At 42.5% G+C, this 17,294-nt stretch overlaps 1 protein-coding gene across 7 annotated transcripts in view; it reads left to right on the top strand.

Annotated features, from left to right (window-relative positions):
• ARHGAP22 (Rho GTPase activating protein 22) overlaps nucleotides 1-16,257 on the top strand; it is a 126,546-nt gene extending 110,289 nt beyond the window's left edge. For all 7 annotated transcript variants that reach the window (XM_068197553.1, XM_068197550.1, XM_068197552.1 and 4 more), the window contains 5 exons: nucleotides 2,590-2,722; nucleotides 7,105-7,178; nucleotides 8,139-8,260; nucleotides 10,519-11,425; nucleotides 15,455-16,257. In XM_068197553.1, coding sequence (XP_068053654.1) covers nucleotides 2,590-2,722; nucleotides 7,105-7,178; nucleotides 8,139-8,260; nucleotides 10,519-11,425; nucleotides 15,455-15,683 — 1,465 coding nt within the window. In that variant the 3' untranslated portion in view covers nucleotides 15,684-16,257. The remainder of the gene's footprint in view (nucleotides 1-2,589; nucleotides 2,723-7,104; nucleotides 7,179-8,138; nucleotides 8,261-10,518; nucleotides 11,426-15,454) is intronic.
• The last annotated feature ends 1,037 nt before the right edge of the window (nucleotides 16,258-17,294 follow it).

Below are 17,294 nucleotides of genomic sequence, written 5' to 3'. Positions count from 1 at the left end.
CAACTGCAGGAAGAGCTAGCACTGTCTCCTGCGTGGGCAGAAGCAGTGTTTGGTCTCATCTTGGGAAGTATATCTTCAGAGTTTATTTGGAACATTCTTCTAATTCTTCCTTTCCCTCAGCTTCCCAGACCACCCATCCTCCTTTCTTTGATTCCTAACCACAAACAGTATTTGCTCCCTAAATGGAAGTGTCAAACATTTAGAAATATTTTCATAAAAAAATAAGTTTGAAATCATCAAATTGTCTCAGTTAATCTTTTCTTAAACAAAACCTTTGTATTTTTAACTCGATGGGTGTTCTAGTTCAGAATTAGAATTATCTTAATTCAGTGCTTACACCGTGGAACAGGAGTATCTACAGAAGGAATTAATTAGGAGTGAAAGTTTCAATTTCAAGTTTTACTTTAGCCTTATCTAACTTCTTTGTTATGTAGATAAACCAAGCCTCCACACAGCATTTTTAAAGCAAAATACAATTGTACAATGGTTTGGATTGTAAGGGATCCTAAAGTTCATCTTCTTCAAGCCCCTTGCCATGGGCAGGGTTACCTTCTACTAGACCAGGTTGCTCAGAGCTCATTCAACCTGGCTTTGAACACTTCCAGGGATGGGGCATCCACAGCTTCTCTAGGCAACCTCTTCCAGTGCCTGACCTACCTCAGGTGCAGTAAGCACCTTTATTTGCACAGCCATTTGCACTAGCTAAATAGATCAGTGCAAGTCTCCCCTTTAAGAGAGGCACTAAGGACCTCCAGGAAGGAATGCCTGCCTTTTGGGTAGTCAGTGTGTAATGCAGCAACTGAAGGTTCAGTGCAGGATCAAAGGAAGCAAGCCTGGAGTACCCAAGTAGTGGAAAATTGAGGGTGTCCCAGTTATTGCCTTTTGCTCTTTCCACCATGACCCCATACAGTCTGTCTTGCACATCTGTAGTCACAGAGAGCAGTAAGGGAGAGGGAGTTCCACTCTGGCTAAATGAAACGCTTCTCCTCCTAGCAATCATAATTTTCTCTATGTGTAACTATAACTTATCTCTGTATGGCCTGGGATATCTTGGCAGCAGAAGCGTGAAACCCTCATGCTTCTTTCCAAATCAGGTCAAGTGAAAAGAATATCCTTTCTTATTTCCCAGCTGCAGTCAGTGCTTTTAGACATCTTTTGTAATTACAGTGGTATCCCAGGTGTTTATAGCCCCCCTGCCCCATGATGGATCAAACCTTTGTGATGACTGACACTTAAAATACTTATTTTTAAAAGACTTTCTTTTCCATTGTTCTTATGAAAGGCCAGTACCTATAGCAGTCTGCTCCTGTTGCACTTTCATGCCACTGAAAGTCTGGCTGTATTTCGTATGGCATCATGGATGAAACAGTTACTGCAGCCAGTGGCCCTGAAGCTCTGTTCTGGGTTCTGCTTCTCAGTGATAGTCAGATCCACCATCCATGCCTGAAACTCCACACTAAAGGAAAAAAAAAGTAAGAGTACTGATCTCATTTGTAAAACACTATAAACAACTGAAGAAAACCACTGTGTGAAACTGTGATATTCTTAAAAAATATGGAGCTTTTTAATAGGAATAGCATTAGCAGGATTAGGAGTAAGTGGTATCTGCTGACAGTTTCCTGTTGTAGTTTTTCCAGTTTTCTTTTAGCTACACGTTCCAAAAAAGAAACATACTAAATAGAAGAGATTCAGCTTTTGGAGAGAAGAGAGGATTTGAAGCTCTCTTGCCCAATGTTCACTGATATGTTTTTCTCAGAATTCTTTAAACACTTAAGGGCAGTGGTGGGTAGGAAGGAGCTGGTGACAGAATCTGTTTAGACTTCAACAGTCAAGACCTTTGAGGAGGTCATCTGCAATGATTAACAGTGTTGTACCACAGGAAAATCGGAATGAGGGAGAGATACCCCCATACACCAGAAGCTGGGTAGCTGGAAAGGGTTCATCATAGAATCTGACTCTTCAACCCCAATTTTAAAGCAAAGGAGAAAGAAGAGGAAAAAAGAAGTTCCTGGAGAGAAAATAAAAGCTGATATCCTATCATAACAGATGGGCTAGGGAATTCCAGATACCACAAGCCAGGCAGCCATACCAAAGGGCAATAAGGACCTGGAGGAAATACAGCTTCCTCCATTTTTTCTGAGTGATTGACCAGGGCATGTGGGAGCCCAGCCCATCAGCTGTACATGTGTGCTGGCTGGGGAGAGTATCGGGAAGGATCAGTGAGAGACTCAGAGGTTATGTTTCACGGGGCAGGGATGCATCTGTTGTCAATGCTGTGTGATTACTGTGCACGTGCCTGGACTATTCCTCACATTCCTGGTCCACACTAGCAGAGGAACCACAGTGTCACCCTACCTTAAGCAGTATCATGGGCATATCCCTTCAACTGAGGTGCATTTCTGTCTTGACAGAATGGAGGTTTCCCTTGTTCTGAGGCAGACCTTCCTGCCTAGTACCAATGACTACCAAAGAGCTTCCTTCATGTGCCTACTTTGTCTCTAAGAGGGACCTTGATACACTCCCAACAAAAGGCATCAAGCTTTGAGGTAGTGTGGGTTTCTAAATTTCCTTCCCTCTTCTCTATTGCAGCAACACAGATGTTCACACTGTGGCGTCCCTCCTGAAGCTTTACCTTCGAGAGCTGCCAGAGCCTGTCATCCCCTTTGCCAAATATGAAGACTTTCTTTCTTGTGGACAGCTACTCTCAAAAGATGAGGGAGAGGTCAGTGATCCTTCTAATCTGCCTCCTGAGAGGATGTTCCCAAGAATCAATATAGCACAGTTTTTTTCCTCATCTCTTCAAACTTGATTGAAATTAATGAAGTCCTTGGGAACCTTTCCCTGAATTTTCCTGAAGCTGTGAATGGGGTGCTGTTATCACAGGCTGCTGCTTTAAAAAAAAAGTCAGTCTTGTAGCCTGGTGCTTCTTTCTTCAGAGCAAAGTTCTTGTGTAGCATAATTGGCAAGATATGCAAGGTAGGAGGAAATCTGGTTCCTTTCCCAGCTTTGCTGTTCACTCACTAGTAAGCTGTATGGAGTCACTCCCTTTGTCTGTGTTTTCCATTTTATATATCAGAACAGTATACTCTCCTTCCCAAAGATTTTGGTGGACAAGACATTGATCAGTGCAATGCTCTTTGTTTTTCTTAAAAGAAAGGCACTGTGAAAAGGCAGGCTATGATATTATCCTATAATAGGGGGGAAATACTGCTATGAATACTTTGCCAGAACCTTCTTACCATGTTCTTCTCTTTGGTTTCCAGGCAAGGGAGAGGGCTGACAAAAACTACCAGGTCTGTGGCAGTCATGGAACAGGATCATTTACAATATGTTTGATTGATCTGTTTCATCCATATTGTGGTGCTCCCTTAGCCCTTTGCAGATTGCAAAGGCACGTTAGATCTGGTCTGATGTGGGTGCCACCTTCTAGGACAGAAATTAAAAGAGGCTGCAAGAGCTGTTACTTATGTCTTTTCTTGGCTAAAGAAGCAAAGGCCTGAGGGTTTGTAAGTTGTGGTCCACAATTCTCTCTCTTTTCTGTGTGTGGTCTTGTCTTTGTCTCTAGCAGAATTTGTAAAAACTGTTCCTCACTGTGAGTCTGGGGTTCACTTTCAGTTCAAGTGGCAGAAGGCTCTGTGGAGATTGCCCTTTTTGATGTCCACAGGAAGATGCTTGCTTGCATGCAATATAAGTTTTTTATAGTTAAAAGGCAAATAACACTCAAATAATGTAACCTCTAGGCAACTGTGAGAAAGCAAATTTCTGTGCATGACGCAGCATGTTACCACACGCGGATATGTACTTGGATTCTGGACACAGCCGCATCAGGGTGCCAGTGCACTAGTGTGTATTTTAGTAGGTAGAGGTGTGTGTCTAGTCCCTCCAAAACTTGCTCATTTTCTGCCTTATCCTTAGTGAACTCAGGCATCTCTGCAGGGTGCTGTGTTACAGACCCCACAGTGGTTATTTCACAAGAAACAGCAGCATTTCTAAGGCAGTGGAGCTGGTTTGATTTTGGTTGTAAGATGTGCAGACTGGGAAGTTTTGGATCCATTAAGCACTATTGCACAAGAGTAGAGACACTGCCAAATTGGGCAAACATAATTGTACATCACTGCTCAGCTTATTAGCTACGTTGTTTGCCTTATTTTGTCTGCACAGGCTGCAGCAGTTTGAGAAGCAACATCTGCATGAGCAAGGTCAGACTCAAATGACTTGTAGGACAGAATTCTCTTTAGATTAGAAAGGCAGTGGGGAGCACTAGGTAGCCAAAATAAGTACTTACAAAATACAGTACTGCTCATAGCACAGAGTTGTTTTGTTAAGGTGCTGTTGTAAAGAGAAGCAATTTTGGTTTTGTCAGGGAAACCTGGAACCTCAGCGTGGGCTGTTTACCTTTTCAGAAGGGAAGGTGGAGTGCACTCACCAGGGGTGGAGAGGCTGTACGTGCACAGTAGCACGTGGAGCAGAATGCAGCACAAAGTCATACCTAGCCCATGGGGCCTGACTCGCCTCCCACGTGGAAAATCCCCCTGCTCAGAAATGTGGTTTCATCAAAACCATGATTTTTAACACGTAATGGTAAGCAGGGAATTTGAAAATCAAATGTTTTATTTTGTAAAAGTATTTTGGAACAAAATGTAATTGTACTGGTTGAGTTTGAAGTACTGTTTTCTTTAAATTTTTCACTTGAAAGTTTTGAATGCGACTTTTGGACTCTTAGTATAATTTTTGTTTTGTATGGCCACTCTCACCTCACACCCCAAAAAACAGAATTGCTTACGGCAAAATAGCCTTTCAGATGAATTTGTGGGACCTCATGCTGCTACACGGTGACTATGGATAGGAATTTCTGTGGTGCTGAGGTCTCCAGGTATTTCAGCAGGACTGCAGCTCTAAAAAAGATTTGATTCTGATCCCAACTGATTGGGATGAGGGTTTTAAAATTTAGAGCAAGAGGGATCTTCAAAAGCCTAAAAACTCATTTGAGTCTGAGCTGCCTTTCCATGGTGCTATTTTAGCCTTCACTGCTACCTGTACACTAGAGATGCACACAGTTCAGTGGATTGAACGCAGGTATTCAAGTTTGTTTTAAAGAGGCGTCTGAATTTTTTATGAACATCTAAAGTGTTGCTAGTTTTCCAGCCAAACTAGAAGCTCTGAGTTAGTGCTGATCTGTTACACACATTGTAAAATCCTTGGGTTTGAGATTGTTCATTGGAAAGCAGCATTTTCAAGGAGGTAAGAGTTATTTCTGCAAAATCCCATGATAAATAACAGTACAGTGCTTCTGATGCTTGCTGGGCTGCAGACATTGGCAATGACCAGTGTCATTTGTTACTACAGGGATTTCAAGTTTGTTTTCCTCTGTGCTGTCACTATGGTGTTCCTAGGCTCAGCCTCTGCCTTCTGTTGGTCAGGCCTTGGTAAGGACAAACCTGGCAGAGCTGATACACGCTGCAGGAGGAGAGAGAGTGTTTTTTTTTTTTTAACCTGTCAGGTGTTTGTACTTCAATGAATATAAAGATACGCTCTGTATACCGTGCCAGAGATTCCTTGTGACAAAGCATGGATTCTAAATTCTTAGAACGTTTTTTTCTTTCAGGTAGTATCTTTTACCTTTAGGTCATGTTTCCTGCTGTTCACAGCTGCCTAAGTTTCTGTTCCAAAGTTTTCTCTTACATCCAGTGGAGCCAATGGCATTTTAAGTCAGAGCACTTAAAATACAGTGCCAAATACCATCCTGATTTCCCTATTTGAAATAAATTGGGTCACAGAGCAAAATTCAAGAGGGAATTAGGTCTGATAGCTCACCTAGTTCTGGTTCATACTTGTCACTTGAAAGTTGATTGACCTGAACAACTGACCTTAACCTTTCCATCAGTAGCAGCTGTCTTTGGCTGAAAAATTTTTATAAGTTTAAAAAAAAGGATTGAGATTTTCAGAAGAGACTGGCCTTTTAATGGTGTCTCCATTGCTGTCACCAGTAAATAAGCATAGTGTTTAAGCTAAGCAATTATAAAGTGGTTACTGCTTTTAAGAATGTTAAGTTTCAGGTTTTTATTAGAAATCTTTTTTTTTTTTTTTTTTTTTTTTTTTTTTTTTTTTTTTTGTGCTAGGATGTACAGAATAAAAAAAGTACCTGTATATTTTATGTTATAAGGAGAAAGGCAGGGCACTGCTCTATGGATCCTTCTGACTTGTCTGGACTGGAGAAATCAGGAATACATTGCAAGAGTTTGGCCAACAGAATTCCCTTCCTAACAGTTCTTAAAAATTCAAGGAGAGTTTGAAATGAATGTTCAGCTGCACTTTTTTGGAACCATTTCCTTCTGGAATTTCTCCATCATTAGTTCACAGCTATCACTTCCTTAAATGTACTTTGGTATCTGTTTTTCCACAAAAGGTTTCATTGTCTCCAAAAATAAGCAAATCTCCAGGGCAACAGCAGCATTGACAGGAACAAGCAAATGATACTTAGAATTGTGGCAGGACAATAGCCTCCTGAGTCAGAGGTTTTCATTAGTTGATTTAAGTAGCTTCGGGGGTTTCAGTCATTCCTTCAGTTGATGTGTCATCTTACATTTTAATATAAAGACAGAAATTTTGTGAGGAATTATGTCCCGGGTCAGAATGACTGCAAATGGAAGTACGTCATTAAAAAGGAGGCAGCTGAATTGGACTAATTTAGCTTTTTCAAGAAAAAACTTTCCTCTGCTCAACTGAGCATTACCGCAATGTATTTATACTGCACTCATGCCTCCAAGTTTCAAATAGGCAAAGGCATATCTGCTGGTACACTGATACCAATGCCACTGGGCAGGCTTTAAAGGGTGGCAAGCCTCAGTAAATGAAGACTTCTATGTCAACCAATAAAGTTTACAGGAGGATTTCCACTGAGAACTGAATAGAGTTCTGGACATTGGGTTTTTGGTAAGGCACAACCCACTGGATGACACCTCTTCTAAAGCAAAGCCTTTGTGTTATCATCTGTTGTTCAGCATTTGGCTGTGGAAAGAGGGCTTTGTAGTCCTAAAGGAAGGTCACGTCTACTTTGCAGCATTTACATTAATAGCTCTGCTTCTTGTTTTTCCCGTCCCTCAGGGTACCCAGGAACTGGTTAAACAGGTGAAGAATTTGCCCCAAGCCAACTACAACCTCCTCAAATACATATGCAAGTAAGTGAAATTAATTAACACTTGGAAAAGTCTCTAAGTTTTGTGAGGCTGTCTTATATGCAAATAATATACTCTGAAAGTATGAATATTCAAAAACCACTTAAGTGTTAAGTTACAACTCTTTAAAAAAATGTGGAGGTGAATGCAGCCTGCCTGAAGGAAGTGCTTGGTTTATCCAAGAGGATCAGCCAAGCAAATTGCTGCCACCTGCAGCCTTGGCAGCAGGCATGAATGATTCTAATACACTATATTGTTTATTTCACAAGCACCCACAGGACACTAAAGGTAGACACTTATTCCAGATACTGCAGACTTGGAAGATTTATGACACAAGCTGAGTAACAGATGCAGTCAGAATAGCCAGTTTGGCATTAGCTCTGGTTTGGAAGTGAGGTATAGTAGTGGCTTCCTCTTGGATTACCAGGGACCCCACAGTCTTACCTCCTTTAATCTCTGCTGACTTTCCCAGTTTTTGGGCTGACTCTTTATCTGGGGATTGAAAGGAGATGATTTTTGAAGGCTACTTCCATCTCCAACCATTCTGTAATCTGTATTTTGTTAGATTCAAGTCAAGCCACAAAGCTCTTTCCACAGGCTGCTAGTTTTTGGACAAGGAGATGACTTATAACTTCTGTTATACCTGTAAGTGAAAATTTGCCAAAGTCAATCCATGTAAATTGAGAATTCCTGTAAAAATGCAAAAATTTTCCCTTTCAGACCCAGTAGTAGGCTGAGTTGCTGCTAAGCAAGTACTTCTGGCAGAAAACATCCTGTCTTCTCTGGTTCATACACTAGGAGGGATCTGGGGTTATACTGTATAGCTAAGCTACAGTAGTTCTTCAAATCATTTCAGGTGCCAGGGTTGTATGAAAACAGGACAAAACTGAATGTTTTTTGTCTGAGAAGTGACTTGCTTATTAATTGCCTCCTCCTTTGATTTTTTTGGGGGGGCTTTTCAAGGTTCCTTGATGAAGTTCAGGCTCATTCCAGCATTAACAAGATGAGTGTCCAGAACCTGGCTACAGTATTTGGACCAAACATACTGCGGCCCAAAATGGAGGATCCAGTGACCATGATGGAAGGTAGGTGCTGTTTGGGGGATGGCACAGCAGCTGTGTTTTGGAGCTGTAAGTGAAAGCCATACATTCCTTGGTAGCTGTATCAGTTGCCTGCACAGACAGAGCAAGTCAAGCCATCCCTTTCATCAGGGCCTGTGAGGGGTATTCCAGTTGGCATCTTATCCCACTCACCACTGGACTGGGAGTGTCTCTCCTCTCCACCACATGGAGATGCCTCTGTGCCCCTGAGACTCTTTTTGAACCTACTGCTAAAATGAAAGCTGGGCTGTTTTTTCAGAAGGACTGTACTAAAGTACCAAACTGCAATAATTTAGTATTGGTGCATTTCAGTGGTAATACAGCTCCCTGTAGAGAACATCTGAGCCATGAGGAGAGGACTGTACTTCTGGCTGTGCCACAGTGGCTACAACTAGAAGTGTCTTAGAAGTGTTGTCTTCTAAGGAGACTGTATGGATCAAAACTATTAAAACTTCACAGAATAAAAAAAAAAAAAAAAGAGTTGAAAATCAGTTAATTTTGGATGTAAAAAATCTGAAGCTTTAAAATTATTTGCTTCCATATGAATCAAGCAGGCTGACATTAGGGCTGGGATACAGCTCTTCTCCCAGGTTGCACTGAAACACAACTACTGTGGTGCAAGTTTAGCAAGGTTTTTGCATAAAGTTTTGTAGGATTTTGGCAAGCCTGCAAAAAGAATTGATTAATGAATTAGTCACAGGTGGAGATGCTGTGCCCAGGATGCCTGAACTTGGCTCTGTTTCTGGTCCCTAGCCATAGCGGACAGCTGAGGTGGTATTTTGTGTTATGCAAATCCTTCACAGAAGGTCAGTATTGTCATGCTTTAGCAGCAGCAGTGCCTTTAGCTCTTCACAGGTCATGTGCAGATGTGTCTCCCATGATGGCAACTCACTGAAAGGCAGCAGGACAACTTCAGAGCATGACCTGATGTATTATAGTAGGTTAGAGACTTGGAGCCTACCACAGAGATGTGGGCCATATTATTAAGGGTAAATTTGATACCTTCCCCTGGCTGTGCAGGAGGTACAAAAAGCGGGAGGAGCAGGGAGTGCGGGAGCAGTGCTTGATGTTCACTGTTGAAGATGAGGACAGCTGTAAGCAGCCTGTGTGCGATGCTGGGACTTCCCCTAGTGGCCACCGGGCCAGCGCTGGTACGGCTCTCACAGCCTGGGCCAGCAGCGTGCTCTCTGCTCAGCTGGCACAGGGGACAAGCCAAGTTCAGATCAGCTCAGGCATTTCATTCTGCAGCTGATCCGATGGCAGAGGTGCCCGTACTGTGTGTAGGTGCTCACCTGCAGGTGCTGGGGTCTCTCCTAATCATCGTATAAAAACACTACATTTATCTGACCAGGAATTCTGTATCGCCACAGGTCTGAACTGTAAAAAAATTGGGGTATGTAGGCTGGATTTTTAGACTTCATCATTATAACAGGTTTGGCAATGTTTTATTTTAGTTGAGAATTTAGTTGAAGTTGGTTAGATAAAAGTAACAGAGAAGTGGAAAGACTCATTTTTTTTTTTTTAGCTTCAGGGTAGTTTGAATCTCCTAAATAAACTGATAATGAGACCTTAACAAAAAGCACTCTAAATGTATCTTTCTTCAAATTTAACCCATGCATTTCAAATAGAAATACCTGAAATTTGACAGCTAAATTTTTAGGAATGCCCTTATCTTCAAGACATTTAGTTCTCTTCCTGCATTCACAGACATAAAATAGAAGTGGTAGGTGAGCTCAGTACATCTTGCTATTAGGTCAAAAACTCACAGATAAAATCAGACTCTTGCCTTGAACCCTGAGTATGTTTGCCTTATTCTCTTTTAGGCAATACTTAAAAATAGAATTTCTTACTCACCCTTCTAAAGGTTTTCCTTTTTTTGTAGGAAGTGCTTTGTATTAGGTTTGGTAAGTGGTGTTCTCTATTAGTTCATAATGGTCTGCTCCAGTCCTGGAAAACAGTGGCAGCACATTTCTGTGGATTTACATAACTGCGAGCACTTTCTGTACTTGCTGCACACCCTCTGCAAGTGCATCTATAATGCAGATGTCATACTTCCTGCCAGTTTCTCTATACATTGAGTGCAGCAGAAGGCCTGAGCTGAAATTTGTAGTTTTTCAATAAGAATAGTTCTGGGCCTGCTCAGACCAAGAAACTGGGTGCAGCCTCATCTTGCAAACAGGCTGGGTGAGTCGCAGAGGTCTTTCATGTCTCCTCACCTGCTTGCCTTTGTTTTCCATCCCCAGGCACCTCACTAGTTCAGCACCTGATGACAGTACTGATAAGTGAGCAGGGGCGGATCTTTGCTGTTCCTCAGGCCGATGTACCAGGGAGCCAGCTGGAAATCAGACCGATGCGCCAGCGCAGCACTGTCGAGTGGATCTCCGAGGAGGACGGGGAGGACAGCAGGTCACAGAAAAGTGCTGCCAGCCCCACTGATTTGCCTTCTGGCAATGCTGTGGCTCTAGAGGCAACTCCAGGACCTGCAGTGAAAATCACTCCTCCAGAGCACAGTGGCAAATCAACTCAGCCTGCCACGAGCCCCAGTAAAAGAGTGCAGACACTGCCTCCATGGAAATATTCCTTCCGCCAGCAGGGAGCACGGTCTGTGAGTCCAAAGCTGGGCAGCTCATCCTTAGATATCCCCAACCTCTCTTCCAGTGGGAACTGGTTAATGAATGGCCTGTACTCCCTCCGAGGCCATCGCCGGACAGCCTCTGGGGAACGAGTGAAAGATTCGTGTTCCTCCCAGAGACTCTCCACTTATGACAATGTCCCTTCATCCAGCCTGTCCCTCAGCACACACAGCATGGCCAGCACCACCTGGTCTACATCATCCTGTGAGATCTCCGTGATGGACTCAGTGAGCAGCTGCCCAGCCTGCCGGGCCAGTGACTCTTCTGCTTTGAGCTCCCTAAAAACCGAGTGGGTAACTCAGGGTTCGCTGTCTCAGAGCGAGATCAAGACAGCAGATCTGGAGAACAGCATGGACAGGTTTGAAGCCTGCAGCAGCAGCAGCAGCAGCGAACAGAGTGACCTGGCTGCAGCTTCCCGAGACTCTGTCCAATGCTCCAGGGCCTTACAGAGCTTGGTGGTGGAGCTAAAGACAGAGCTGAGCAAACAGAGGACTGAGTATGAGACTAGTATCAAAAGGTAATGTCATCTGCAGGGGGCACAAGGAATCCGTAAACATTCTCTCCTGTCTGAACATGGGTGTGGGCTACCAAGGGTACCAGGTTCTCAGCCCTGAAGTTTGGGGTTGGATGACAGCACATTTGGTTCTACTTTTTCCTTGCTACTCTCTGAATCCAACTTTTCTTTCTCTGATTTAAGAGAGCATCAAAAAGAAAACAAAGGGGGATTTCTGTGACACAGGGACATCCAGTACTTCATATTCTGTGTGTTCACTGTAATGAGAACTGCACAGGTAATGCCAAAGTTTGCTCTGAAGTGTCCTCAGAGAAACAGCAAAGCAAACATTTTGTAGGGAGGAATTGGGACCCAGGATGGTCAGGCCTCAACAAGGATGATCTGTGCAGGTGCTGGTACTTGCACCAGACCAGTCTGAGACTGAGGTCTTCTTGTTCTTTTCCTAACACCAGCATTCTTGAGGAAACTGCTCTTATTCTCCACAGGTTTTTGTGGGGTGGTGGTATTGGGTCTGCATCTCAGCTATAATGTTTTCAACAGCCCTTTTGTGTTGAACTTCTGGAAACTTCACTTTTGGTGTCTGCTGTAGAGAGTGGTCCTTGGCTGATAGGGCAGCCTAGCTTGGAGGAGCAGCGTGAACTGTGTCATTTGCCAGTTGGTGTTTCCTTGCAGAACTGCTCGTGCTGTACTTTCCATCTGAGCTCAGAAAAATTCCTTCCAGCTTTCAGGAGAGCTGTGTGTAGGGCTGGGGCTGTGGAAAGTATTAATAACAAGGGAGTCATTACTTTGTGTGAGTATATTAGGTTTTATGAGTGTATGTGATAATAGGAAGACTTTAAGGAAAGCATTCAGGAGAAATAGGCACATGAAATATTTATGCTTAAAAGAATTAGATATGTTTTAATATACAACCATGTGCAAAATCATACACCATATTATAATACATGCTGCTCTGCAGCATCAGTACTCTGCACTGAAGAAGGGCTGTAGTCCCATTTCTTACAAAGAGTTGAGTTGTCAGGGTTAGGGGTTTTTTTTGTCTTAAGATGTTACTGTTATACACCTTCAATTATTAAAACTCAGATTGGAAATTGAGGTATGAAAATGCTGCCAGTCTCCCAGACATCATACCAAAAGCACATAAGACTGTTGGGATTGTATAGCACAGCTTTAAGCTGTGTTTTTTGGCACTTTTTTCTTGTTAAGGTAGTTTCTCAAAAATGTATGTGAACTGTGATCTCTTCCCATGGGCCAGTTGTTAAGGTAGGAATTCCTCTTGCTATCTTCCTGCTTTATTTTATGATTTCCCCTGGTGGTGGCTTGCCAGCTTCTTCTGTGTTTCTGCCTCTTGCACTGTCCTGCCTTGGTGTGTGGAGCTGGAAGGAGAATCAGGCTGTGCAGCAGTTTCAGTTCCCACCTAACATCCCTGAGCAGGAGAAAAGCCCCACCTTGTTCTGTTCAAGGTGTAAGAGCTTATGAAACACCAGCAGTTGCTAGCATGGGATACTGGGAAGGGTCTGTGAATGAGGGTGGAAGTTCATGACTTACACGATTTGTTTCATTTGATGTCCTACTGATACAGAATGGGAGGGAGGTGAGGGTATGTGCCTTACATTCAATTGTGCAGAGCTGCCCTGGCAAGCCTTGTTGCAGGGATACAGGTTAATAAACAGAAATACCAGGCTGCAGAACCTGGAAATGTGTAGCTGCACATTCTTACCTGCTGCCTGGGGGAAGAGATGGTTTTCCACCTTTTATCAGTGAAACTGTTCCAATGGGGCCTTAAGCTGCTGACCTGGAGCAGCCAGGAAGACCTGTTCTCCATTCCAGCTGTTGAGCTGCTTCAGCTCCAACACCTGCCTTTCCCCTGCAGCTGGACAGAATAGAGAGCACTGTGGCTCGAGGGGAGGACTCTAAATTGGCCAGGTCTCACAGGGCAAAGTAGCTGAGAGGAAAATGCCTAATGAATTAAAGAATTTCACAAAACCAGGCAAGGTGCAATCACTGCCTTTATGTATTAAACAGGCTGACTCCAGCTGTTTGAGGTTACAGCCTGAAGGACTGTGCTGTCAAGTCTAAGAATTTCAAGCCAAATTTTTCAGCTCAAAAATTTTGCAATGTTTTTACTACATCTGCAACAATTTATAGGTGCAAAAGTATGTTCCTTTTCAGACTGCATGGAAGTCTGCTACTATGGAAAGACAGGAGCTAAATAGCAAAGGGAGGCTGCTCAGCATAAAAGATTTAGGCTGCCTCATGAGCTTTATTTTATTGAAGATAATTTAGTCCCCTGAAATTGTACATGTGCTTGTGTGGTTTGCAGAAGTGTGTGTATCTAGCAGGACATGTTTTAATGAAAGATTATGAGCTTTTTTCTTGGCACGTACGTAAGTGAAGGGAAAGCAAAGTGAATACCTGCCTGGGGCAGAGGTAAGGAACACTTGCTGATGGAAAAGCTGTTATTTCTCATCAACTGCCCATTTTCTCTCTCTTAGTCAGAGGGAGGCAAGTTTTATGGCCTTCCTGTAACCATTCTGTTCCCGAGCATTTCTCCCTCAAGGTTAATACAATTACCAGACATTCTCTGTTGAGTTTCAGTAATTCATGTTTACCAGCTGGCACTCTTAAGAAGGTTTAAGTATTTGGAGAGGACTGTTATGAATGTGAAAATGCTGTAAGTACTGTGACCCTGTGTAATTCAGTCCTGAATTAGCAGTTCAGGCTGCTGTAGTTGACCCCTAAGCTCAGTGGTAGAAAATGTAATTGGCAGCTCAGAGCTGTTAGGTGTGTGTGGGGAAGCATCCCAGCTTCAGAAGTGTCATATTCCAGCTGACACTGGCTGGAGATAAAGGTCTGCCTTTATCCACAGGGCTGCTTTTTGCTGGACTTGGTGCAGGTCAGGGCACCTGTGACTTTGATTCATTGTGAAAACTGTGACAATAATCAAACTGCCATCTTTAGCTGTATGTAAAGGAACAGAAAGGAAAAGTTTAAGGTGATACATTGCCCCTCGGTCATGAAGTGGAACTCAGACCCTTCTGGGTCAGCCCAAGGCCCTCTTTTTTTTCATTTTTGTTTTGTTATGAGGCAGTAGCATGGCCTTCTTGATAGTCAGTTACCCTGACTAAAAATAACCCATTCACAGTTCCACTGGGATGCCACACCTCAGCTTCAAAGTTGCGTATTGGACTGATCAAGAAGAGGTGAGGGCAGTTTTGTGTTGGAAATTATTTTTAAAGGTTGTATTTATTTTATTTAAAGGAGGGGCATCTTTCATTGTAAAAGTCTAATTTTTAAATTCATATCCTAGTAATCAGTAATTCCTATCTCAAAATATTTCTTCCTCAGTATTAATGCCACTACTTGGTCTTGTGATTGGGAAACACAAGGGGGAGAACAGCACGTGCTGTGCCTTCTGTGCTTTGAAATCACAGAACCATGAACTTTCTTTGACCTCCTGAGTGAAAAGCTCTGAATTTTGCTACAGAGCTTTGTGCCCAGGTATGTTTAAGAACTGTTCTTCTGATTTTCCTCTTATGAAAGACTGGGTTTCATAAAATCTCACACCCCACCCCAATGTCAGTGATAAACCTTACAGAAAATACCATCAAATGGATGGTGAGGAAGGACTGTGACCTCATTCCTGTCTGATCCCTAAGGATGTTCCTCTGTACTGGATATCCATATAGGGAAACACAGTATCAGGATGAAAACAGGTTAAAAGATTCCTTTGGAATTATATACTTGAACTCTGCCTAAGTGAGGAGTTAATGAATCTACTTAGCCAGGCAGTCTGGTGCTGGAAAGTAAGCATTGTTTTCTAAGACTTCAGCATTTTTCTCAAGATGCAAATAAAGGAAGCTCTGCCCTAAATTCAGCAGTAATGAAATGGCATTTAGTTGTCTCCTTTAAACCTTCCTCTTAGAATATGTTAAGTTTAAGTTGTTCCTCTTAGAGTGTTTATAGTTATCAGCTGTATTTATCCAGCCACTTAAAAAAGACTTTTTTTTCCCCCTCTCTGTTGGTTTTAAGAATTGAAGAAACAAGTGCAGACCTGAGGAACCAAGTGGTTAGGTTAGAAGAAGAACTGGACCAAGAACGAAAGAAATACACGATGCTGGAGATAAAGCTGAGGAATTCTGAACGCGCTCGTGAAGATGCTGAGAAGAGAAATTACCTCCTGCAGAAGGAAATGGAAGAGTTTTTTTCAACATTAGGATGTTTAACTGTTGGGAGTCAAAGTGCTAAAGTCTCCAAGTAGAACAAATATAGAATATCCTGTTCCTGACAAAATAAGTGAAAATGCATATTTTGTTCTGGTATACTCATGTATCATGAGTAATTCTATAGTGATTGTGCTCTCAGTGACACTTGCCCTGTTGTCTTTACATGTGCTATAGTATTTGGGCCAGCTGGGAAAGACTGCTGACCATAAAGCTTGAAAATTTAGTGTCAGATTGCCAAGAAAGAGTGGGGCCCCTCTGTATCCACAGAACAACAAGATACTCTTCTCCAGAGTGTCCTGCTGCCATCTTTGGACTCAGCAGCACCATCCTTTGGCTCAAGGACAGTGGAAGGTCCTGCAGGGTGGGTGGATGGCCAGAACCAACAGAAAAGCTGAGCCTGGAGCTGAGGGATTCCCACACTTGTGCTTGGGAAGGTGGCAGTCCCAGCCTGTCACCACAGCCAGGACATTTGCCAGATGGATTTAATGAGGTGGTTTTTGCTCCACTCCCTCCATAAAGTTTGTTCAAATTTCTCATTCCTAGAGTGGTATTATTTTATTATGATATTGTGAAAACAAGGTCTGCATACAAGCTGAAGATACCAAAATCTTCACTAAAATTGTCCCTTACCCACCCAATGGTTTCAGTGTTTCACAAAAATGCAACTTTAAATTAAACTGTGATTAATAATCAGATTGGCTACACAAACTCTGTGGAACTTTAAATATGAGCATTTTGCCTTAGGTATCTGAAGGTTTTCTGAGCCAAAATTTTGCAGTATTAGCTGCAAGAAAAAAAAAAATCTCCTGAGTCGATATATGTATTAAGGCAGAAGATGGAAGATTCTTATCATCAAAACACATCCAAACATTAATAACAAAACTTATGGTAAGATGAATTAGTGCAGTTGGGGTGGGTGTTGTCAGGGTGGTAAAGGGGGGAAAGTGGGGATCTATTTTTAACCTTTCCTGGACAATGTACTCTTACCTCCCTTGTAACATTTCTCATGACACCAGCTGATATTTTTGTTGTTAGTTCTTACAGGGAGATGAGGGCACAGGAAGAATACTGCAAACAACCCATCATCTCAAGTTCCTTACTTCTGCTAAGGAGAAATCATTAGAATGAAGCTGTAAGTTCTGGTAATTTGCTGCTGGGGCTGACTTCCCTTCCAAGTGTTTAAAGAAGTTCTGCATAGCATTTGTAACACCCTGAGCCATGCAGAGCCTGCACACAGAAAACTGTTTCACCAGATTCAGCTTGGATTTCATCTGCGAGCCCAGCACCGTTCACTCTGTCTTGGCACTCTATCTTTGACATCCTTTCTCTAAGGAGAAAGAACTGTAACAAAAAGTGCCACAAGAACATGAACTGGCTAAAGGGAAAGTATAGACTGCAATGAAGAAGATTGCTATATTTTAAGTATTTTGAAAAAGTGCCCTGAATCTCATTTCTTACTAGAGAAGACTATGACTCACTGTCTGGAAATAACCTTAGAATGGTTTTTTTACACATCAGGAGATAGTCAATACTGAAAGATATACTTTCTCCTCATCATCTCTCAGACATCCAGGTATTTCAATATTCAAAACATCTAGGTATTAACTTGTTTCTACTGCACCATAACACTTCTCCTTCCTACAGAA

This window comes from Anomalospiza imberbis, chromosome 8 (assembly GCF_031753505.1).
Source record: "Anomalospiza imberbis isolate Cuckoo-Finch-1a 21T00152 chromosome 8, ASM3175350v1, whole genome shotgun sequence".
Taxonomy (NCBI): Eukaryota; Metazoa; Chordata; class Aves; order Passeriformes; family Viduidae; genus Anomalospiza; species Anomalospiza imberbis.
The sequence above is the reverse complement of the archived record's forward strand: the minus strand, read 5'-3'. Positions and strand labels throughout refer to the sequence as shown.